Here is a 21,293-nt window from a genome sequence, read left to right on the forward strand (position 1 = left end):
TTCTCCCTTATTTTGATTGTACCTACCTCATTCCTAAAATATTTGGCTTTGGAACTAGGTTGATTTTAAGTGTTGGTCATTTCAAATTCAAATTCCTCTTTTAGGTTTCCCGTTTGATCTACCATGAGCCTAATACAGATTTTGTCCTGGAACATCAATGGTTTGCGTACTAGACCGAGAAGAGATAAGATGAATCAGTATCTTCAAGATTCATCAGCTCAGGCAATCATTCTTCAGGAGACACATCTTCTCAAAGAAGAGACAGTCTCTATCTTTAAAAATAAAAGATGGGTGGGCTCGTATGTCTGCACAAGTCAGACAGCAAATATCAGAGGGGTCCTAATTATATTCAAGAAATCAGCCAAGGCGTATATTTTACTGCAGCTAGTTGACCCAGGTGGCAGGTGGGCTATCATCAAAGTTATGATAATGGGGACTTTGTTTACCCTGGTTGGATATTATGGACCCAATCAAGATGATCCCTCCTGTCTTAAGACTATTTTCTCGCATTTATTGGACTTTCCTCAACCGATAATTCTAGCTGGGGACTTTAAAATCGTCTTGAACGCTGTACTGGATAAGACTCCAAATAGTAGAGCCATGGTCCCCTCAAAATCTCTGGACTTTTTATTAGAGGCAATGAAGCAATTCGCTTTCTCAGATATTTGGAGGGAAAGATCAGTTCAGCTGCCAGGCTTTTCGTTTAGAAACTACAAATATCAGCACCAATCTAGAATAGGTTTAAACGAAACTACAAATATCAGCACCAATCTAGAATAGGTTATGTGCTGATAAGTAACTCGCTAAGAGGCAGAGTCAATAAAATCTTATACCTGGCTAACCATCTTTCAGATCACTCAGGTATCCTTTTGGGTCTAGAATGTCCATCATCTCGTCCTATTAGCACATGGTCATGTGATTAATTTTTTACAACAAGAAACCGAATGGTTTCTGAAAACGAACTTAGGGTCGACTTCCATAACTTATGTATGGGACTCTCTAAAAGCTTTTTGTGAGGCCAAATTACCAGCAGGTCAAGCTTCAGAAACAAAAGATACAAAGAAGAGATTTTATCTATTGAGGGAAAGCTGTAGGTTGCCGAGGCCGACTTAATAAGCCAAGCCTCCCCTGAAATCCAGCAAGAACAAAAGGCTACGTTGGATAGTCTAAAGGGCCAGTTAGAGAACATCTGGCACTCCAGGCTTACTCGGAGATGGGAGGCAAGTAAGATTGCCCACTTCAAGTATAGGGAATGGGAAGGCAAGCTCCTTGCGTGGAAAACTAAAGCAGACCAGGCGAGGAACCATATTAAAGAAATTATTAGTGGTAATGATACCTTTTCTTCAAATGGGGAAATTAGTCAGGCCTTTCATACCTATTTTCGGGACATATATCGCGAAGATAAAAGCCTGGATATTCTCAGTGTTCAGAGATGGCTGGGAGACATTCCTCTTCCCTCCCTGAACTTCGATCAATAACTGCATTTAGATCAAGGTTTTTACTCAGACCGAGGTCAGAGAAACTATCCAACACTGTAAGAAGGGGAAAGCAGCGGGCCCTGACGGCCTTCCAGCCGAGATCTATAAGAGGTTGGGGGATAAGATCATCCCCACTCTGACGTTGCTTTTCAATCAGGTGTTAGAGGTTGGCCTAGGGCTCCCAGCTTCGTGGAATGATGCCATAATAATCTTGATTTTACAACATGGGAACGTTTCATCAAGCTGTGGGTCATATAGGCCCATATCACTCTTGAACGCCGATTATAAAGATTTTACTTCGATTTTAGCAGCGAGATTGGGTCTCGTGGTGGGAGATATTCTCCACTCAGATCAGAAGGGCTTCGGCAGGGGCCGGCAGCTTTCGGACCTCACCTATGACTTTATCAGCGCAATTGATCTGGCTTCTGTATATTCCCTTCCATTAGCAGCCATGACTTTAGAGGCTACCAAGGCCTTCGACAGAGTGAATTGGATCTACCTGTCAGAGATCTTGAGGAAATTTAACCTAGGGGAAAATTTCTGTTGCATGGTCCTGTTAATTTATCAGAATCCAACTGCCAGTCTCCTTGTTAATGGGAATATTACTAACTCCTTTAAGATTTCAAGAGGTACCAGACAGGGTTGCCCACTCTCCCCTCTCCATTTTGATCTATATATTGAGCCGTTCGCTCAACGGCTTAGAGATGATCCTAATATCCAGCCTTTTAAGTATGGGGAGTGGGAGAGGAAGGTTTCCCTGTACGCTGACGATATCTTCGTTTTTTCAGCTAACTTACAGTCAGCTTCTCCAGCTGTCATTAGTCTAGCCCAGGAGTTCGGTTCTGTCTCAGGCTATGAAATTAATGCCTCGAAGACGGAAATCATGACTTGGAACCCTGAAGGGACTCAGCACCAGCACCAGATCAGTTCCAAAATGAGATATTAGGGAGTCAAAGTTCTTCAAGACATCACTAAGATCGCTGAGACCAACTTGGCTATGGTGGCAAGGGATTGTCAGAGGCTAATGAAATCTTGGGCCCTACTTCCCCTATCCATTATAGGCAGGGTCAATTTGATTAAGATGTCGATACTCCCTAAGATCACTTTACTTTTTAACTGTATTCCCCTTCATTTTGCGAAATCTACCATCGATAAGTTACAGAGCGAAATCAACTCATTTGTCTGGGCGTATAAACCACCCAGAATTGCCTGGAAAAAGCTGGGGCAGAGGAGAGAAAAGGGAGGCCTAGCTTTACCAGATCTCCAGCTATACGCCTGGGCTTTCCAACTTTCACATTCCCATATGTTGTTGAGAATGCCTTTGAACACTGGCGCGGGGAGATGTTTTTGGCTATGCTTAGAGGCGCCAAATTTTCAGAGGAGGGCTTCCTGTTTAAATTCGGGGACCCAGAAGTTTAAAAAAAAGTCAAGTTGAAGGTTCTTCAGGGCCTGGCTAAAACTTGGGCCAAATTGAGGGGTTCAATGGCGCTTGGTTACTTTTCCAGCTTAGCTCCCCTTTGGGATTCCCCGGGGGCTCCGGTTTTGAATGCTGCTGTCTCTAATGTTGGCAGCTACATTACATGCTATTTGTTTTCAATCCTGTCACAGGGTAATAGAATAAAGTTTGCCTAAGCTAACCTTGTAGGCCGTTTTAAATCACCATTCACTATAGCACTGCACTTCACCTTTCACCTTAAACACACCACGCTCACGTAGGGTTTTAGGACCATCCTTTCCTACACAAACCATCCCTGAGCTCCTCCCTCGTAGCAAGGGGGTTGTAGCCCGCATCACGACTAGGCTCTGGACGCAAGGAGGCACCGCTATGATAAAGCATGACACCTCTGGTCTGTGAGGGCAACCGTCCTTTAAAAGAGATCCCCCGCTTCCCCCCCACCCCCCCAAGCATGATGAGCAGATTCCACATGCCCAGTAGACTTACCTGTAGGACCTGTGGGCTCCTTTTGAGTGTTTGACTGTGATATAGTGGGGAAAAGACCCACGCAGGTCCTTTAAATCTCCTCGTAGACCCCCATGTGTGAATTTATGGAACCCCAACAACCACAAGCCGGGTGGAGCGATCCCCAGGATGTCTTCAGGAGTGCACCAAGAGTCTGGCTGGTCAGGCAAAGTCAGAAGGCACACCGCCCCCAGGGGCAGCAGAAGAGGGAGTACACTCAGTCCTGCTAGTCCCTTCGGCCAGGACATCAGGGCTAATCCACCTGGGTAGGTGGCTGCCATAGTCAGGAACCACGGACTCAACATCATCTCCTACATCGTCTCCTACACCGACAACACCTAGCTGATCCTCTCCCTCACCAACAAGCCCACTATCGTCGGAAACAACTTACACGACTGAACGAAGGCTGTCGCCACCTGAATGAGAGACAGCTGCCTCAAGCTTAACTCGGACAAGACTGAAATCCTCATCCCCGAGCCCAACACCTCCGCTTGGGAAGACTCTTGGTTGCCCGCCGCGTTAGGAACCCCCTTCACACCCACAGACCATGCACGAAACCTCAGCATTATACTGGACTCCTCACTCACCATGAACCGCCAGATCAACGCCATCTCCTCATCATGTTTCCACACTCTTCGCAGGTTTCGAAAGACCTTCAGAAGGATCCCCACTGCGGCTCGAAAGACGGTCACCCACACACTCATCAGCAGCAAACTCGACTATGGCAAAGTACTCTATACAGGCGTCTCCCAGAAATTCCTCAAGAAACTACAGAACGTTCAAAACACCGCAGCCAGACTGGTCCTCAACATCCCCGCCAAAGTCACATCTTCAAACACCTACCTACATCTTGCACTGCATGTGGTATCAACTTTGGAAACTAATGCTCTAACCAGGCTTCAGGAAGGACCCACAGCTGCTGACTGGAATCAGTTATATAGAAATATATAAAGACAGGTCTTTAAGTGGGATGAAAAATGTGGGGGCTCTCTAAAAGGGAACATGTAAAATACATTTCCGTGATTCTTACAGTGTGCTACACGACCAGTATTTTGGTTTCTCTCTGAGAGTAATTGCATCCAGCTATATAACGCAACTGACCTACACCTAAAGCCTGTCAGTACGATTGGCTGTGTCAATGGTTGTTAGCTGTTTAAGATATACGAGTAACAAAAAGGATTTGTTACAAATAATTAACCTTGAAAATGTTTCAGTTCTGATATTTAAATAGTAATGAGGCCTGTGGAAGGAATTTTGGCCTTCAGTTGTGTGCGCTTTGTGGTAGATATGTATGCCTTTTTTGTCTGCTTATCTCGTCCATCTGCACATCTTCAACCACTTCTCTTTCCTCTTCAGCACTCTCTTTTCACGCTTCCCTGAATGCACTTCCTCGCATCTCCCTCACTTCACTACTTCCAAACATACATTGCTCTCACTCACATTTAAGGAATTTCTTTCCATTTGCTTTTGCCCTGTAAATATTTTGCCATCTGTGCACCATCTTCACACACATTTCCACAGAATTGCAATTACAACTAGAATACATGACCATTGTTCTGAGTGCTCTGCAGAGAGGCCAACCCACTGACAGACACTTTGCTTTGGCTTCAGCATAGCGTAAGAGCTCTCAATCAAAGCCCCTCAAACACCTGGCCCGGATAATAGTAGGCACAAAAAAATATACAGAACCACAACAATTTTAAGTAGGCAACTCTTAAAGAAAGCAAGATTAAGTATAACATGAAATAAGAGAGGAACTAAATTGCTAACATGCATTGCCTTAACGTTTTTAACACTCATTGTTCGTATATCAATCCATGATTTTGGCATTAATGTTGTTAAAGGAATGAAGATAGGGCCAGTTTTAATGTCATACAGCAGATAACTGTCTAGAGTAAGCACATCTCTCTAGCTTTGTGTTTGAACTCGGATAATTGGCTCAACTTCGCAAGGGAACAAAAACCCTGGCTGCTCGTCTTGTGGATGAATTTTGAGGGGGAACAAATGCAGCAGCTCCACTTCTAACGGGGCCAGCGATGGGCTGCAGGGCCTGGGGTGTCACAGTGGGGAGGTTCTCAGTACAATATACATAATAGAAGATTAGTATTCTAACACTTACCATTACAGAGAACAAGGCAGCAAAACACATATATCCACGCGTAAGTGTGATGACTGGGAAAGGGTGGGATGTATGGCTGTGAATGATGGAAGGCTGCTCTCACACAAGGATGGAGACTCTAAAGCGTCACTGGCCTAGGGTGGATACTACCATTGTACTACAATGGCAATGACGGGTTTTAGAATGTTGAGCCCTGCATCAAGCTTCATAGTTCAGAAAGTTGATTTACTGCCTGGCATCCCTCTCCTGCTTCAGAGCGTGGCGGAGCAGGCAGCCTGGGACAGACAGCCCAGAGTTAAATACATCGATGTGTTCAGAGATACAATAGTACCTCTAAATAAATCGATCTATTAAATATTTGTACAGGAATGTGTAGGAATTTTAGGGGAAAGCAGCCACAAAGTCCTAATGGAGAAACCGCCCCTTCTGGTATGGGTTTCTTTCCTCTGTATTCGAGACATTCAAGGTTGTTTTTTTAACCTATAAAGGAAATTTAAGCCAGGGTTACAATGGTGTGATTAAAAACATCTTGCTCCTTCCCCTATTTTTTCAACAGACTGTTGTTTCTTTTCTTAGACCTTTTTTCCTGCCTGTTAATTTGTTTGTCACAAGGGGGGATGCCGTCTTTATTTGGGGCATCCGGGTCTTCAGCACCATACATGCAACAACAGTTTGGGTAGCAGGTGTTACAACATAATGTTGTCCCTCTTGTTCTTGTTGTTGTGAGATGATGTCACTTGACATAACAACCCTTCTATAATCCAAAACGTCTCTGACTAATTAATTTAATGTGAGACAATGAGTGAGCCCCTCTATGCCAACTATTCACGCACGAAGGACATGGTCAATGTTTAGGTGCAGCAGTTGTGAGAGTATTACACAGGAATGCTAAGATTCAATACCGTCTTGCCATGCTATTATAGAGAAATATCAACTGCCACAATATTCTGAAGGTGAGGATATTTAGGTGAGTACAGACTTAGTATTCCTATCTCCAGATACATATACCTTAATGATGCTTGCACCGTCAAGGTACGAAGATGTGTAATTAAGAATACTCTATATACATCTAAATCTATGCTTATATTTGATATTATGGTATGTAATATTTAATCTTTTAGCTATTATATTTTGGCAGGGTGATATTTTCTACTCTAAATTGTGGCGCATGCCCCTCATGGGTTCCTTTTTTTTTTTATATAGCGCGAACTCGACCCGAAGGTATTGGAGCGCTTTACATGAGCACCGTATTTACATTTTAAATGATTTGGCTCTTTTAATAGCTTAATAGCCCCGGTCTGGGTAAATATTTTACAGGGGAAGGGATAGTTTAAACCTCATAATGCACTGGGGTGTAACTTCAAAGCTACCTTGAGGGAAGGGCTGGAATTCAAAGTGCAGAACCAGAGTAGACCCAAACTGGATCGGAGTTGCATCTTGTGTCGAGGGAAAATTGAATAAATAATTAATTTTCCCTCGTGGTCGTCTGTCGAAATACGGCCCCCCTCCCCCACCTGGCCCCACCGCTCTTACCCGCCAGAGTTGCGGCTGTTCACAGGTACAGGGAAGAGTGCATGGGCAGTATGGGACTACTGAGACTAGACAGCAGGAAAATACGGGAGGGGGGAAGAGGAACACAAACAATGCACAGCAGAAAGGGGAGGACAGGCAGTTTGAAATTAAGCGACTAGATTAAGTGGGGAACTGGGCAACCAGATCAACCACAAGAGTGCGTATTGGAAAGGCGGGGTAAGGTGGGTATGGATGTTTTCTGTTGTGATGGGAATGTGTCTTACTTGGTGTACTCCTGTGCAGTCATGTACCCTGCCGTGCATGCCCAATTGGGAGTATCTGGTATCCTGGATTTTGGCCCTAGCCTTAAGTTAATATACTGTCTGCGTGTAGGCTTCGGCATGCCTTTTGATAAGAGTCCCGTACTGCACCCATCCTGGACATAGAGGGAGGAGCACCAAGCATGCTCTCCATAGTGGCAGAGGACTACTGTCCCCGAAATAGGTCCATACATGTAGCACAGTGGTGGCAGCATACCGTGCATTAGGAATTTATCATGTGAACATAACTTTTACCCGTGTCACGGTAGTGAAGGTCTACTGGCCCACCAATATAAAGTTCTCCTGCGACACATGAGCCCGAATCCTCACACTAAGATCCCTAGCACACGAAATACATACATACCGGATACATAAGTGAGTGTCTGAGTGAACCAGAGTGATACAGGCCTGTTGGCTGTATTTAGGAAATCTCTGGCCTGTTCATGTGCACAATATAGAGGTGAGATCCCTTTCCCAGACGCTGATGGTGGAAACGCATTGCTAACATTCCTGAGACAGGAGGGAGGAAACCCAGACAGTCAAACGGGGAAGGAGACAGGCATCCCGTTAGAAGTTTAATTTGGTCCTTTTGATTCAGAGGACTGCAGATTAGTCTTCAGGGAGTTGCCATTTGCTGGACAGTAGAGGTGAAGGGTAAGACTTCAGTTCCTGCTGTCAGAGCATGGAGTGTCCTTTTGAAGTTGGTCAATCTTTATTCTCTCTTCCTAATCACTGTCAGGTGTGGCTGTTGTCTCTATGTGGAGGGTGCTTCAGTCTGGAAATGGCCTTGCTGTCAGGAGCATTACTCTGGACAGCAGGTGAATCTGCAAGACAGCCTGAAAAGAACACACTTATCTTGGACCAAGGATCGAGTGTTCCTCAGAGAATTCAGAGGGCTACTGCACAACCAGAACTGTTGTCTGCCTGACAACTAGCTTCCCATAGGCGAGAGGACCTGGTCTGGAGGAAGAGCTGATTTCATGTCCTGGAACACCTGTCTGAAAGAAGGGGAAAGAGGAATCCATCCCTGCAAGAGCAGAAGACAACTGGCATGGACAAGAGCAGGGGTTGTGGTAGTCCATTCAGCTTAGACACATAAGAGTGTGACTGGTGTGCTCCTGGCTGAGACTGTCACTATTGCCAAACGTGGTGGATTAGCAACACTACCAAAGTGTGTCTAAGCAGCTCTCCCTATTAACCCTGCTCTGCAGCCATATCTCTTGATGGGTGTATTGGAGTGGTCTGCACTACTGAAGATGACAGTGAAGGTGTGTCACGTGCACCAAGTATGCCCGAATGGATTGATATTGTGGCTAGCCACGGCTCTTGCCAAAGGTATGCCATACAGACCACGCCACTGGAAGTAAAGCAGTTACATCAAGGAACTTGTCAACATTTGCCAAGCAACTGAGTGGCTGCCTCTGGTGCTATCCAAGAATGGCACCTAATTGACCTAGTTGCTGCTGCTCCACAGCTCTTAAAGCAACCCTCCTGCTGACCCCCAGACCACCACCTGGTGAAGAGCTGCATCATCGCCTCAACAAAGGGAGGCCTGGGTGGCTGAACCAAAGACTCACCCAATCCAGATGAAGGAGGCATGACTGCAAACAGCTCCCTTCCCCCGCCTCTCGATGATGACTGTCCAGAAGAGGGTCGTTGCCTTAAGACAGCCGGATGTCATTGTTACCTCCAGAACACAGTCATGAAACCTGTGTTTGCCCATCGGCAGTAGAGAAGTCAACTGGCCTGACCACAGCTGGTGATCCTTCTTCCCCAACAAGAGAGGAACATGGATTGAAGTGCAGGATGCTTGTGTGCGGTCAATCACAGTACCAAACTGAGGATGAGAAGCCGAGTACTGCACTGCATCTGTTCTGAGACACACACCAGAATGACCTAGGAGTAAGGGAGGTGGAAGGTTGCAGAGGGGTGGGCATCCATTCCTAAATGTAATAGTCTGGCACACGTACGTCAGGTACTGGCTACTTTTTCTGATGGTGTGCAGAATTAAGTTTTACTATGCAAAAACGTACTTTCCTTTTAAAAGATAAATAGACTCTGAGCTAGACAATCACGTTATTGTGCTGGTGGTATCTACTGAGTGCTGAACCTGTTGCACCCTCAACTATTCTCCCTGAGAAGCTTGTTACTGCTCACCATTTCTACCACTGAGGCCCAAGTGGTCAAACGTTACACTTGGCTCAGTTTGCAAAACCACAGCATGACAGCAGTATATCAGAGTCAATCTACCCCAGCCCCATTGGATGTGGCCCAGTACCCCTGCTTGCACTGTGGGTCCGACATTCGTAAATGAAAAAAAATATTATTTCAAAGAAATGAGTTCAAAGCAAATTGTTTGTGGAGTTACACTGAGAATAGATCTAGGTTCAATGTGATCCTTTCGAAGATCTGATATATCTGAAAAAGGCAGTCAAAGTGCAGGAATCCAACATGTATACGCCATTATTTATGTAATATGGTATCCGTTTGGTGTCATAAAGCCCGGCACATCATTATCAAAGTGATGTGCTTGTAATTTATTATCACGGATATAAAAATTAATGTCAGAAATCATCACTGTTCTAATCCTTTCATCTCTCAAATTCATTACTCACTAGTGGAGTGGGTTAAACCTTCTCTGCCCCACAGACCTTCATATAGTTTACTTCCTACCTAAAACTAAGTTATCACACAATGAAAGGCTCCAGGCTTCTTGTGTTAGAATCAAGCAAGCCAAACAGACCAGAAATGCAAATATTATCTATAAACTGGCCTCCAGATGTGAACATTGATGGTTCAATACAGTGATGTTTTTCATCTATTTCCATTTTGACATGCTAGTTCTTCTTTGTACTTGGGGTAGACCACATACATTTTCTTTAGTCCACTTTCTATTCCCATTATTTTAGGTAATGCCTATCGTGTTCTTAATTTGCACTTCTGCTGCTATTTCCACCAGCATCTTCTATCCGCTCTCCCAGATACAGTTGATCTTCTAAAAATCATAACCCCTTGTGTCACGGTTGAGCTAGAAATTATCATATAAAATAAAGTCAATGCTTTTATGATTACTGCTTTTTGTGAGCAGATGTTTTCTAGTAATTTTATTTACTGCTTAAAATAACTAGTCGTGCTCTCAGGTTCCAGAAGGAGAAGAAGGGCATGTTCTTATTGACTTGACAGAAGTTGAGTACTCTTTGACTGTGGTTATCAGATAATAGATTATTTGAAAATTGTATATTCCCTCTTCATTACATCATACCGCTTGATCCTTGAAATTAATCTGTGCTGAGAGGCTAAAAGAAGATGAATTAGAAAATGGACTTCACACAAAGACTTGGCTGTGGCTATGAAGCTGCATGCCTGAAGTGCATTTCTGCCTGCTGTAAGTTGGAAACCCGCAATCCTTATCCTCTTTGGGTTTTCCAGAATAGTATACCCCGACACAGCTAACATTTCCTTTTAATATTAACAAACAACTTCCAGTACAATTCTTAAGAATCACCATTTGATGAAAAGGTGCAGGCGGTTTATGGTTACTTTTGTGTATGAGTGGATCCAAGTGGTTTAGTATACATCCTTAACAAGTGTTTTATTTTTCATCATCCGAAAGTTAAAGCTCACACAATGTTTACAGGAGCAAAATGCATATTGTTTTGTTCTCACCTCCGCCTCTTCCTTGTCCAAAGAGAATATTGGGGTGCAGGCTGTCTTCGTGCTCCAGGAGGTGAGGCAGGTAATAATAGAGGTTGACAAACTGCATAGAAACCTTGGTAGTTAAATTTAACTCTTTCCATCTGACGTCATCTGCAGACAAAAAAAAGGAATTACTATCCCTAAAATGACTTCATGTAATCGTGATACCATTGACCACGGGCTGCACATTTTCCCCCAAAACTCATTTGACAAAATGTTTATGTCCAAAAAATGTAGAATGAAATGAAAGATAAGGAAATATATCACATATGCAATGTTTAACTCTGGACTGATTTCACAGAAAAGCTTTTTTTCAACAATTACAAACTACTTTTTAAAGCAAAAAGGTTCAGCACTTTCCAGTGTAACATTAAGACAATGTCCAGAACAGTGAGCACACGAAAGGATGTTCAAATTCCAGATGTTTTTTCTTTTTTTTGTACAAGATTGTTCTTTATTGTGTTTTAAAATTCAAAGGACCATAGCCGACGCGTTTCGTCTCACACTGAGACTTCTTCAGGGCTCATTCAAGTCGCAGTTCAGTTCTCAGTGAGAAACAGATGAGTACACATGCTGCCGGTTACCGAGCCGCAACCGTGGAAACATATACTGTATAAAAGTCTTCTGAACCTGGAAACCATGACACTTTGTTGAAACGCTTTATCACCTCTGAATACGCTTTTGCGACTTGAATGAGCCCTGAAGAAATCTCAGTGTGAGACGAAATGTGTTGGCTATGGTCCTTTGAATTTTAAAACTCAATAAAGAACAATCTTGTACAAAAAAAAGAAAAAACATCTGGAATTTGAACATCCTTTCGTGTGCTCACTGTTCTGGACATGGTCTTATTATTACACTGGAAAGTGCTGAACCTTTTTGCTTCAATGTTGTTATAGGAATGTATTCCTTGGTGAGGAGTAACGAGGGGAGTGCTCCTTGGTTCTTTGCACTAGCATGCTATACTCAGATACTATATTTGTCAGGTGCGGATGTTTATAGCCTCTACCCTCAATCTATCTATAATCACAAACTACTGTTTAACTCAATGTCGGCAGAAAATCTAAAAAATGCCCAAATATTTAGTTTGGTGCAGACCTCACTTCACCTATAGAGATCATCTGCAGAATGGAAGGCAGTGCACCTAATTCCTGCTTTAGGCAAAATGCCTTGACCAGTGTTGCATAAAAGGTATCATGTCATACTCCATTTAAGTTGTGGATCAGGGTTCTTCATTAAATTGTCGAAATTGGTGGTTGGCAGATACTTCTTCCCCTGGCTAGTCAGCTTTTAAGGTGAGAGCAACCACATTCCCTGAGCGAGTTAATAAGGTATTACCAGGGGAATCGAACACAATGCAACCAAATCCTGTGGTTATTTGCCATTTCTCCCCCTGATATTACACCATAGCATTTTGGATGCTGTTGGATGGTCCTGTTGACTCCAGCTAGCAGTTTCAGTCAGAAGAAGTAAACACAGCTCATATATCTTAAGAGGATCACAACACCTACACTACCACAATCTAACATAATCCTAAGGTCCATGGAGATAGGCACAATGCACACTGAAAATTGATCCAATAAACAACGTGTTCTGATCACGCCTCCTACATGGTCAGTGACTGCTGATCCAAACACCTTTGCAGGGCAGGTAACACTGGATATTGTGTGAAGGTCGGTTGGATCCAATGTTGGATTTTCATTTGAAAAATGTGTTTGTTTGTGCGAAATTGGACAACCTGCACTGCCAAGGAGTAGTCCTTGTGTATCTGTAAATATATGCCAAATTTCTTGGTAACGTGAACCTGAACACCAAATAGTGAGCAGTGCCATTGCCTGGCACTAGTCTTACGGCATGGCTGCGCTGCTGCCTGAAAGAGAATGTGAAGTAGGAACAACTCTCTTAGGAATCCACTAGATCGCAAAGATTTGCGCCAACGACGGTTTGAGATAGTTATAGTTTTACTGGAAAAGTAAGTCCTTGTGAGCTCCTTAGACTCCAGAGGCAGGCAGTTTATGAATTAATTCAATGAGTTTGCAGATTACAATCCGCATGCAAATCGGTTTGTTAGAGATGATGAGAGCATGCTGAGATTCAACCTAAGAGTATTTCATTCTATTTATCCGAACTAGGGACTTGCACAAATATGACTGCTATCAGCAAAGCAGTGTGCATATTAATGTTGTGCAGATTATTCAGGGTGGCTTGCCAACACAAGCATTGGCATAGCCAACTGGTCTCGCCTTTGGGACGGGACTGTATAATTATTTAGCCATACAGTATGTTATCCTGGGTACTTCAATTATAGCCTAATTCCTGAATATGTGTAAGGCTATAATAAATCACAAATTGCATCCATTTATAAAAAAATTAATTAGCTGCACACAAAATGAAAAGTGTATGCCAAATTGCAGGGACATGACATGTGAAGGAAAGTAAACAAGTAGCATTTGTTTGCTCAGAAGATCAAAACCATAATCTACCATTAAAAAAATCCAGTTCATAATGCTGCATGATTATCTGCACATACACATCCTACACACATTCAGCTGGGCGTCTAAGTTTAGGCAGCTCCTAGAAGCCTAAAAAGGTTGTAGTGCTGGCTCCAGAATGCACTAAACACAATTGGACGTCTGTGCGTGTGTGCATGCCTGCTTATGTATGAGTGTGTTTAGTTACAGGCGGGGGTGTGAGGAGGCTGCCAGTCAAAGTGTTATAAAAAAGTCAAGTAAAGTAGAAATGAAAGAAGGAGCGCACTTAGAAAATGGGAAAAGATGGGCAGAGAACAAGAAATGAGATAGAGTGATCAAGGGTCACAAAAGGTAGGCAGGAAAGATTAAGATAGGTAGTAATTGGGAAAAGAGAGACAGAAAGCAAAGGTAACAAGGGAGACACACAGATAAAAAATGAAAATGACAGCAAGTAGACAGTTACAGTGAGCAATGGCTAAAGTGGAGGTAGGTAGATACAAAAAGAACAAGCAAGGAACAGCCCTTTTTTGGCAGACATATGAAAGTGGCATTAAAAGTAATAAATAGTAAAACTGTTACGACTCAAGGGTAATGTCCATATGTTTACAGTAAAAACTAAATGATTTAAAGGAAAAGAAAAAAACAAGTAACTAGAGGCTTCCGGGTGGGAATATACAGTAGTGGGCGTAAAACGTGAGGAATCAGATTGTACAACAATATGCACTGTATGCATTACATTTCGGATGTTTTTTGCAACGTGCATAAAATCTTCTTTCTGGAAACATTCTCTAGCACTTGGACTTTCCTCCACCCTTGACGCTACATAATAAAAGGGGACTTGTTCTTTTGTGGAGCCGACTGCCTATAATTGGGCAAGGTTTTGCAGTAGTTATGTGAATGCACTTCAGTGAGAAACAAGGTTGACACCGACTTCCACTCAGTCTTCGGTTGAGAGTTGCCATCTTGGCAAAAGGTCGGAGCAAGAATGGCCGGAAATCAGTGAATGTCCCTCAGTCAGCCAGCAACAGGGTTGAGACACGTGCACAGCGAGAAAGGTGCTCATAATAGAGTGACAAATGCAAAAACAACAGTTGATGGACAGAATGCAGAACAATGTCATACATTCACCCCAGTATAGAGTTCTGGGCCTAAATCCATGCTACCATGCCATTCCAGTTTGAACCCAGCCATATGCAAATCAGTCTTGACCCTATGCCCCATGGGAACAGTCCAGCCCGAACTGCCAAGCCAGGTCCTCCCTGGACTGGAAACAAGCATCCTAGGACCGGTTCCGGGGTTCCACCCCTCTTCAGCCAGGATAGCTTGATTCCAGTGGCATGGAGAGCACGGGACTCACGTATGAGCATACCCGTCCCACTCGGGGTGACAAATGCAAAAACAACAATTGATGGACAGAATGCAGAACAATGTCATACATTCACCCCAGTATAGAGTTCTGGGCCTAAATCCATGCTACCATGCCATTCCAGTTTGAACCCAGCCATATGCAAATCAGTCTTGACCCTATGCCCCATGGGAACAGTCCAGCCCGAACTGCCAAGCCAGGTCCTCCCTAGACTGGAAACAAGCATCCTAGGACCGGTTTCGGGGTTCCGCCCCTCTTCAGCCAGGATAGCTTGATACCAGTGGCATGGAGAGCACGGGACTCACGTCTGAGCATACCCGCCCCACTCGGGGTGACAAATGCAAAAACAACAATTGATGGACAGAATGCAGAACAATGTCATACATTCACCCCAGTACAGAGATCAGAATGACATCATGCCCTAGCGGCTAAAGCTCTCGTAATCTGAGGCAGTGTACTTGTTCTCCCCATGCTAAAAATGTTTTTTTTTTAAATAACGTAATGTAATTGCGTGCTGTGGTGCCATTGCCCCATATACACGTTATATAAAACAATTTAAAAACCTAAATATATAAAGGAAGAGGAAGGAACAGCTTCCTCTATTTCCTCAGTGCACCCTGTCATGTTTGTGAAGCACTGGGAGGGGCATCCTCACGGTGCTGGGAGACTGTCCCAGCTTGTTGCTTGTTTCAAGTGGAAATGAAAGATATGAAATTCCGCCTACTCCCGACTTTGCTGTTAACATGTGTATTGAAAACACAATTTAAGCAACGGCACAAAGAAAACACCATGGATTTGCCGAATAAATTAAAATATGCTTTATGTGGGCAGCTCCGTGTGGGGGGTTCTGCAGAAAGACCTGTGCGCAATACCATGTTTGACTGTTATATGATCGAGGAAGAATATCGAGCTGCGCGTCTGCCATTGTTTAAGTTAACAGGCATTTGCAATGCAATAGGACTTGCATTTATGCGAGACCTATTGCATTGCAAACGGTAGTAATCACGGACGGCGGGGAAGGGGGTGGAGCGGGAGGCACGGACACCTGGAGTAAGGAGGTAGAAGGCACGGACAACGGCAGTGCGGGCAGGGTGGGAGGGGGTGAGAAGGCACGAAAATAGTGCTCACAGTCTAAATTACATGTACCATGTAACACTGAAAGTAAAGGGGCCAGTAGACATGGGAGGATAATAATGACGACGCGGCCATTATAAGGAGAGACTAACAAGCCTATAAACAAATCCGAAGACAGCATTTACGAAGGACAAAGGCACAAGCCAATGAAAAATATAGGCAGAGGAGTGGGCAGGGCTTCCCTCACCTACTGAACCACCCCAGATCTTCCCTAGAGCAGCGCTTGCGTGCTGACTCTAGGTTCGACCTAAAAATGAGTCGGTAACACCTCCCCCAATCACCATGCAAGAGGATTTCCAAGTAAAATTCTTAAGACAGATCCAGGGCACAAGTCCTAAAAAAAAGAAGTGGGGGGACGCTGACGTAACAACAGGAAGTGACGTCACGAAAGGTGGCTTGCACCATCAGACTCATTGCCTCCCCTCGCTCACCCCTTAGATGCGATTGCATCAGAGAAGCCAGCTCATGAACAGCGTTCTCAATGAGCTCGGATCTCGCCCCAGAGACGCCAAAGAGAGAATGTGTGGCTCCATTTGCTCCAGGTATAGAGCTCCCGGTAAAATAAGTGGGGGGGACGCCGTCCACCCGCGTGGTACCCCGACTCGAGCCCTGGACAGATCCTATCTGAGAGGGAATTGTGCGCACACATTATTTGGAGATTAATACAATAAAATATGTAAGGGAGGATCGTTGAATAAAAAGCAATATCGACGTGCTCCTGAAACTGATGTGCAACTGAAAAGTACTGATTAAGCGAGATTGTCACCAACCTCAGAAGACCCACATAAAGGGCTTACTTTTTTGTCAACTCAGATCAGAAAGACAGGTTTGAAAATGAAGGGAGGAATTTGTCTTTGGTTAAGTGAATTTAAAAATTGATGGCGCACTGGTTTGACTCCTCCAACATTTACTTTGTAAATTATATGAAAATCACTCAAATAAAGTAGCTACGATCCAATACTTTGTTTTCAATCAAAATGCGAGCTTCAGTTGCACTAGCCACATCATCATTGACCTTTGGTCATCTACTCATTTTATGCCACACCTTTGCAAACGTGTCTATACATCATGTTTTTACGATTACTGGGTACAAGATAAGACACTGCCCTGAGAGCAAAACTATGATTGTAAGTTATAAATCGCACATTGTAAATCCTGCACCGACCAATGTCAATGAAAACTGTGAAACAAAGAGGTTTTGTGCTGGGAGGCAAGTCCTTGTGCAATCATTTGTTTGCCATCCCTGAGTGCAGGCTGGGCTGCCGAGGGTGCTGCTCTGACATGTCCCAAGTGAGCTGCGGACTCAGGTGTTATTTTCGAATCTAGACGAGCTGGCATCGCGCCCATGTGACAGACCCCAGGGCACCATTCTTGTCAGGACCCCCTGCAGTGCGGGTGGGTTTAAATATTTTTGCGGATTTTGGGTTCGAATCTCACCCTGCCCGAGTGGCATGATGCCATGAACAGGTTTCGAAGCGCTGTGGCTCTGGCTGTGTTGGTGTTTCTTCCATTGCAAGAAAAGCAGATAAGAGTAAGAAAGAATACATATCCTTGCAGAAAGGAGGCGCAGGAAAAGTGTAAACACCCTTTGATATGCTACATTTCAATGTTCAACGCCACAGTGTTTGCTTGAGTTGTGTGCTTGCCTTGGGCGCTCTCAGTAATGCACATACAATGATGGTAACATTGCTGCCTTGTGTCGCTGGCCTATAATCTGTGTGAGAACGCAACCAGCGTTTTTCTTGTTATCACTGAAAACTGTCGCTTGTTTACATTCTTGCTCTAATGAACGGGTGAGGCGAAAGCTGGTTCGTATAATTATTAATGACCTTGAAGCACAACTCGGCAAGGGCTTCAGTATAAGCAAGGGTGACGTCCATTCACCAAAATGCCTGGGGTAGCGGATGTGACATCAAATGGCCTTTGGCTCTGTGACATCGCGTTTGAGACATCACATGATCGTAAGAACTGATGACGTGTCAGAAATCGGCACGAGTCCTTGTGATTTCATCCTTTTTTTGATACAGTTTATGGTTACCACGTTGTAAATATTTTACAAAAATGGCTGGTGTTGGTACTTTTTCCACTATGAAATCTAAACAGACAATGCAAAAGAAATTCGATTAAAAGCATTTTAGAGGTTTCTAAACTAACACAATTTGATTATTATGGTACACCGCAGTAGAGTAGCCCTGGTATAAAAATAAATTAAGGATTAAGTGTCGCTAAGCAAAACCTGACTTGATGGGATAAACTGAAACACTTTAATGTTTCAGGTGTGTTTTACAGATGGAGAATCCCAAAGTTGGCTTTTGCAACCTGAGGCCATGGGGCACAAAGACAAGTAGCAGGAAACTAGCCAGGGTCGCAGCTGTGACCCCTGGAGACCCCAAAATGACATACCTGGGGTAGACCTTCGACTCTGAGTTACTGATTCCAGGGGATTGCTATCTCCAGGGATAGAGACACAGAAGAACGCAAGTGGGACCCTGGGGGTCCCTTAAAATTGGGATTATCTTTGGAATTGATACTTCCAGCCCGGTTTCTCCCAGAAATTCCTCACCCCTAATAATTCACCCAGGGACTGTTTTGTGAGGTGAAGTCTCTGGGGGAAATACCACAGATTCGCAGAGCTACTGTAGGCCTAATAATTCCAATTAAAGTGGTAACTCCTATTAAAAACCAAACCCGAATTACCCAGGACCTTCATATAAGCCCCTAAAGGTCTCTGTAGGCACTGCAATAAGGAACTGGGCGACAATAAAGGAAAGCCTGTTTTTTACCGTAATGCCCGAGACAGCGTTTAAAATAGCCCAGAACCTAAATACCCAAGAAGTAGGGGTGAATAATAATATGTAGCTTCACTTGATGATAAAAAAAAAATTCAGAACTACTGTATTCAAGGTTCTAGATTTATTTTCAAAATTAAAAGGTATAAGAATCTAGCAACCTTTTCCCTGCTCCCCTCCCAAAGAGCGTCATTCCCCCTCTGCCAGAAAGACCCAGTGGATTCCTCACAGGAGGAGCACTCACACTACAGGAAATCACTCAGACAGCCTGGGGAGGGGTGGATCATGGCTGCTTTATTTCCCGGCAGGTCAGTGTTCTAGTGTTTCCTCACTGCTTCAAAATGATCTCTTTGACAATTACATCTATGTAGATGTACTTTCAAAATAAACTGCCTGACACACATATTAATAGACTGAGCATTCAAAATCAGCCAATACAAATAAAATTGCATGGGAAGAATAATGAGCCACAAAAGGAAATGGAAAGCGCTTCCTGGCCAAAGACAAAGCAGAAAAGAGGCTCTGTCCAAAAGGGCACCTTATTGGAATGGAGATCCAGAGGCAAGGCAACCAACAAATGAGGGAGACTCCACGATGGTGAAGTTCATAAAACAACAATTGGCAAAGCCAACAGGTCGGGGGTTAATGGCTTAATAGGTGGAGCATTAGTACATTAGAGTGAGACAAACGGGGGACCAGTAGGAGTGAGAAGAAATGGCTATGGGTGTAAAGCAGTTCCTCAGGTAGTTTAATGGAAGCACTCGCGTGAAGGTGGAAGGGTATACTAAAACAACCAATAGCATTAGGTGGGCAATTAATGTTCCACTGTGCTGAGCCAAGGCATGATTGACAAAGTCTATAATCAAAGGCAGAAAGGGGTGCATATTCTTAGCAGTATGTCAGTTTGATAGCTGCTCTCTGAAACCACACCTAAAAAGCAGATGGTGACTGCCAGGGTAAGGAAGTAGAAGAAGGGAGTGGTTGTACCTCGTAACTTTGCCGTGTTCTTCCAACAAGACTGATCTTGCATGATCTAAGAATAATTAATTCCTATTGCAACATTATGATTTAATAAGAGGCACTATGCAGTGCTATGGAACTGGTTTGGTGGAGATTGTTCTGTATAAAGGAACTCTACGTTAAATATATAATAGGGCATCAATACAGTAGGCGCAAGAGGATTTGAGGACAGAAAATGCAATAGAAAAGGGAGGGGCAAAGTGAGTCGGGCACTCTGGGGAGGAATGCGAGGTACAGGCAGCTTCTACTGAGATAAGACGGAAATATATCTGTTCCCTGTGCCAGCCTGCATTAGTTCAGGTTTGAAGAGGGCATATAGCTGGTGTGATAGAGCACATGTGGCACACATGCAGATCTGTTCAGAGAAATGTCCCTTGCGCAATACTTGTAAGGCGAACAAAAAAGCCTCAGACCAGCTCTGCTCATTTCCTGATCTCTCTCCTTTTGTCTTTAATCTCTCTCTTTCCTCTATCTCTCCTAAAGCACCCTCTGTGTCAGCAGGTGAGCTGGAGAAAGTAGCAGAGGTGCCAGCAGCAGCTCTATGCCTTAACAAGCAAAGCTTCTATGACTACAGCCCACTATAGAAATACCTGGTGGAATAAATGGGCAGTCCAACCCTGTACTGTATTTGTCAGCATTCAAGGCTTACTCAAAGTGCTTGTTGGAAAGTGGGTTATTAGTAGTGGTAAATATATATCTACCACTAGCAATAAGGCCACTAACACAGTTTGGGCTCAGTATAGGTCTTAGAAAACTATTCCGATGCTCAACCCTTAGTAGCTTGGTTGCGAGCAGACAGGCTTAACTTCAAAAACAGGTATGTAAAGCATTTAAAAACACCAATTCAGTAAATAATTTAGACACAACACACAGTAAAAATCCAACACCAATTTATAGAAATAGGAAATATTTTTATCTTTAATATGACACTAAAATGAAAAATATCCAATGTAGGGAACTAGAGATATGAATTTGTAAAGATTTAGCACTATATAGCACATAGAAAATTATAGGCCTATTGGGCCATCTGGTCGCGCAACACCAGGACAAAGTCAAAGTTTCAGGCTGACTGCGCGGCTACCCCTTACTCCAGGCTAGCTCACGGTTGAAGGTGGGCAGCTTGACTCTCGCGGTTGGTCCGGTCACTTCCCCTACATTCAGACTTAGAAACTTTACGGAGCTTTTTCTTCAGGGGTCCCTCGCTGCTCTTCACCAGGCTGGCTTCGGTGAGGGTTTACTGGCTTGGGTTTCAGCCAACTCCCAGTTAAACTCTGGAAGTCGGACATCCATAGCTTTTTAGCGGGACAAACCTGGACAGCAGGCTGGCTCACATTGAAGGTCCACAGCTAGGCTGGCCACGTCGAGTCGGTCCACTTATGGAGCTTTTATCCAAAGTTGCTCCAAACTTCTGGAACGTCTTCCTGGAGTTCT

The 21,293-nt window shown here is 43.9% G+C and overlaps 1 protein-coding gene across 1 annotated transcript in view; it reads right to left on the reverse strand.

Annotated features, from left to right (window-relative positions):
- Positions 1-21,293, reverse strand: part of MGAT4D (MGAT4 family member D) — a 666,451-nt gene that overhangs the window by 435,777 nt on the left and 209,381 nt on the right. The window contains exon 3 of the mRNA XM_085641583.1: positions 11,056-11,196. Within this exon, the coding sequence (XP_085497709.1) occupies positions 11,056-11,196 (141 nt within the window). The remainder of the gene's footprint in view (positions 1-11,055; positions 11,197-21,293) is intronic.

Source organism: Triturus cristatus, chromosome 2_2 (assembly GCF_964204655.1).
Source record: "Triturus cristatus chromosome 2_2, aTriCri1.1, whole genome shotgun sequence".
NCBI classification, from domain to species: Eukaryota; Metazoa; Chordata; class Amphibia; order Caudata; family Salamandridae; genus Triturus; species Triturus cristatus.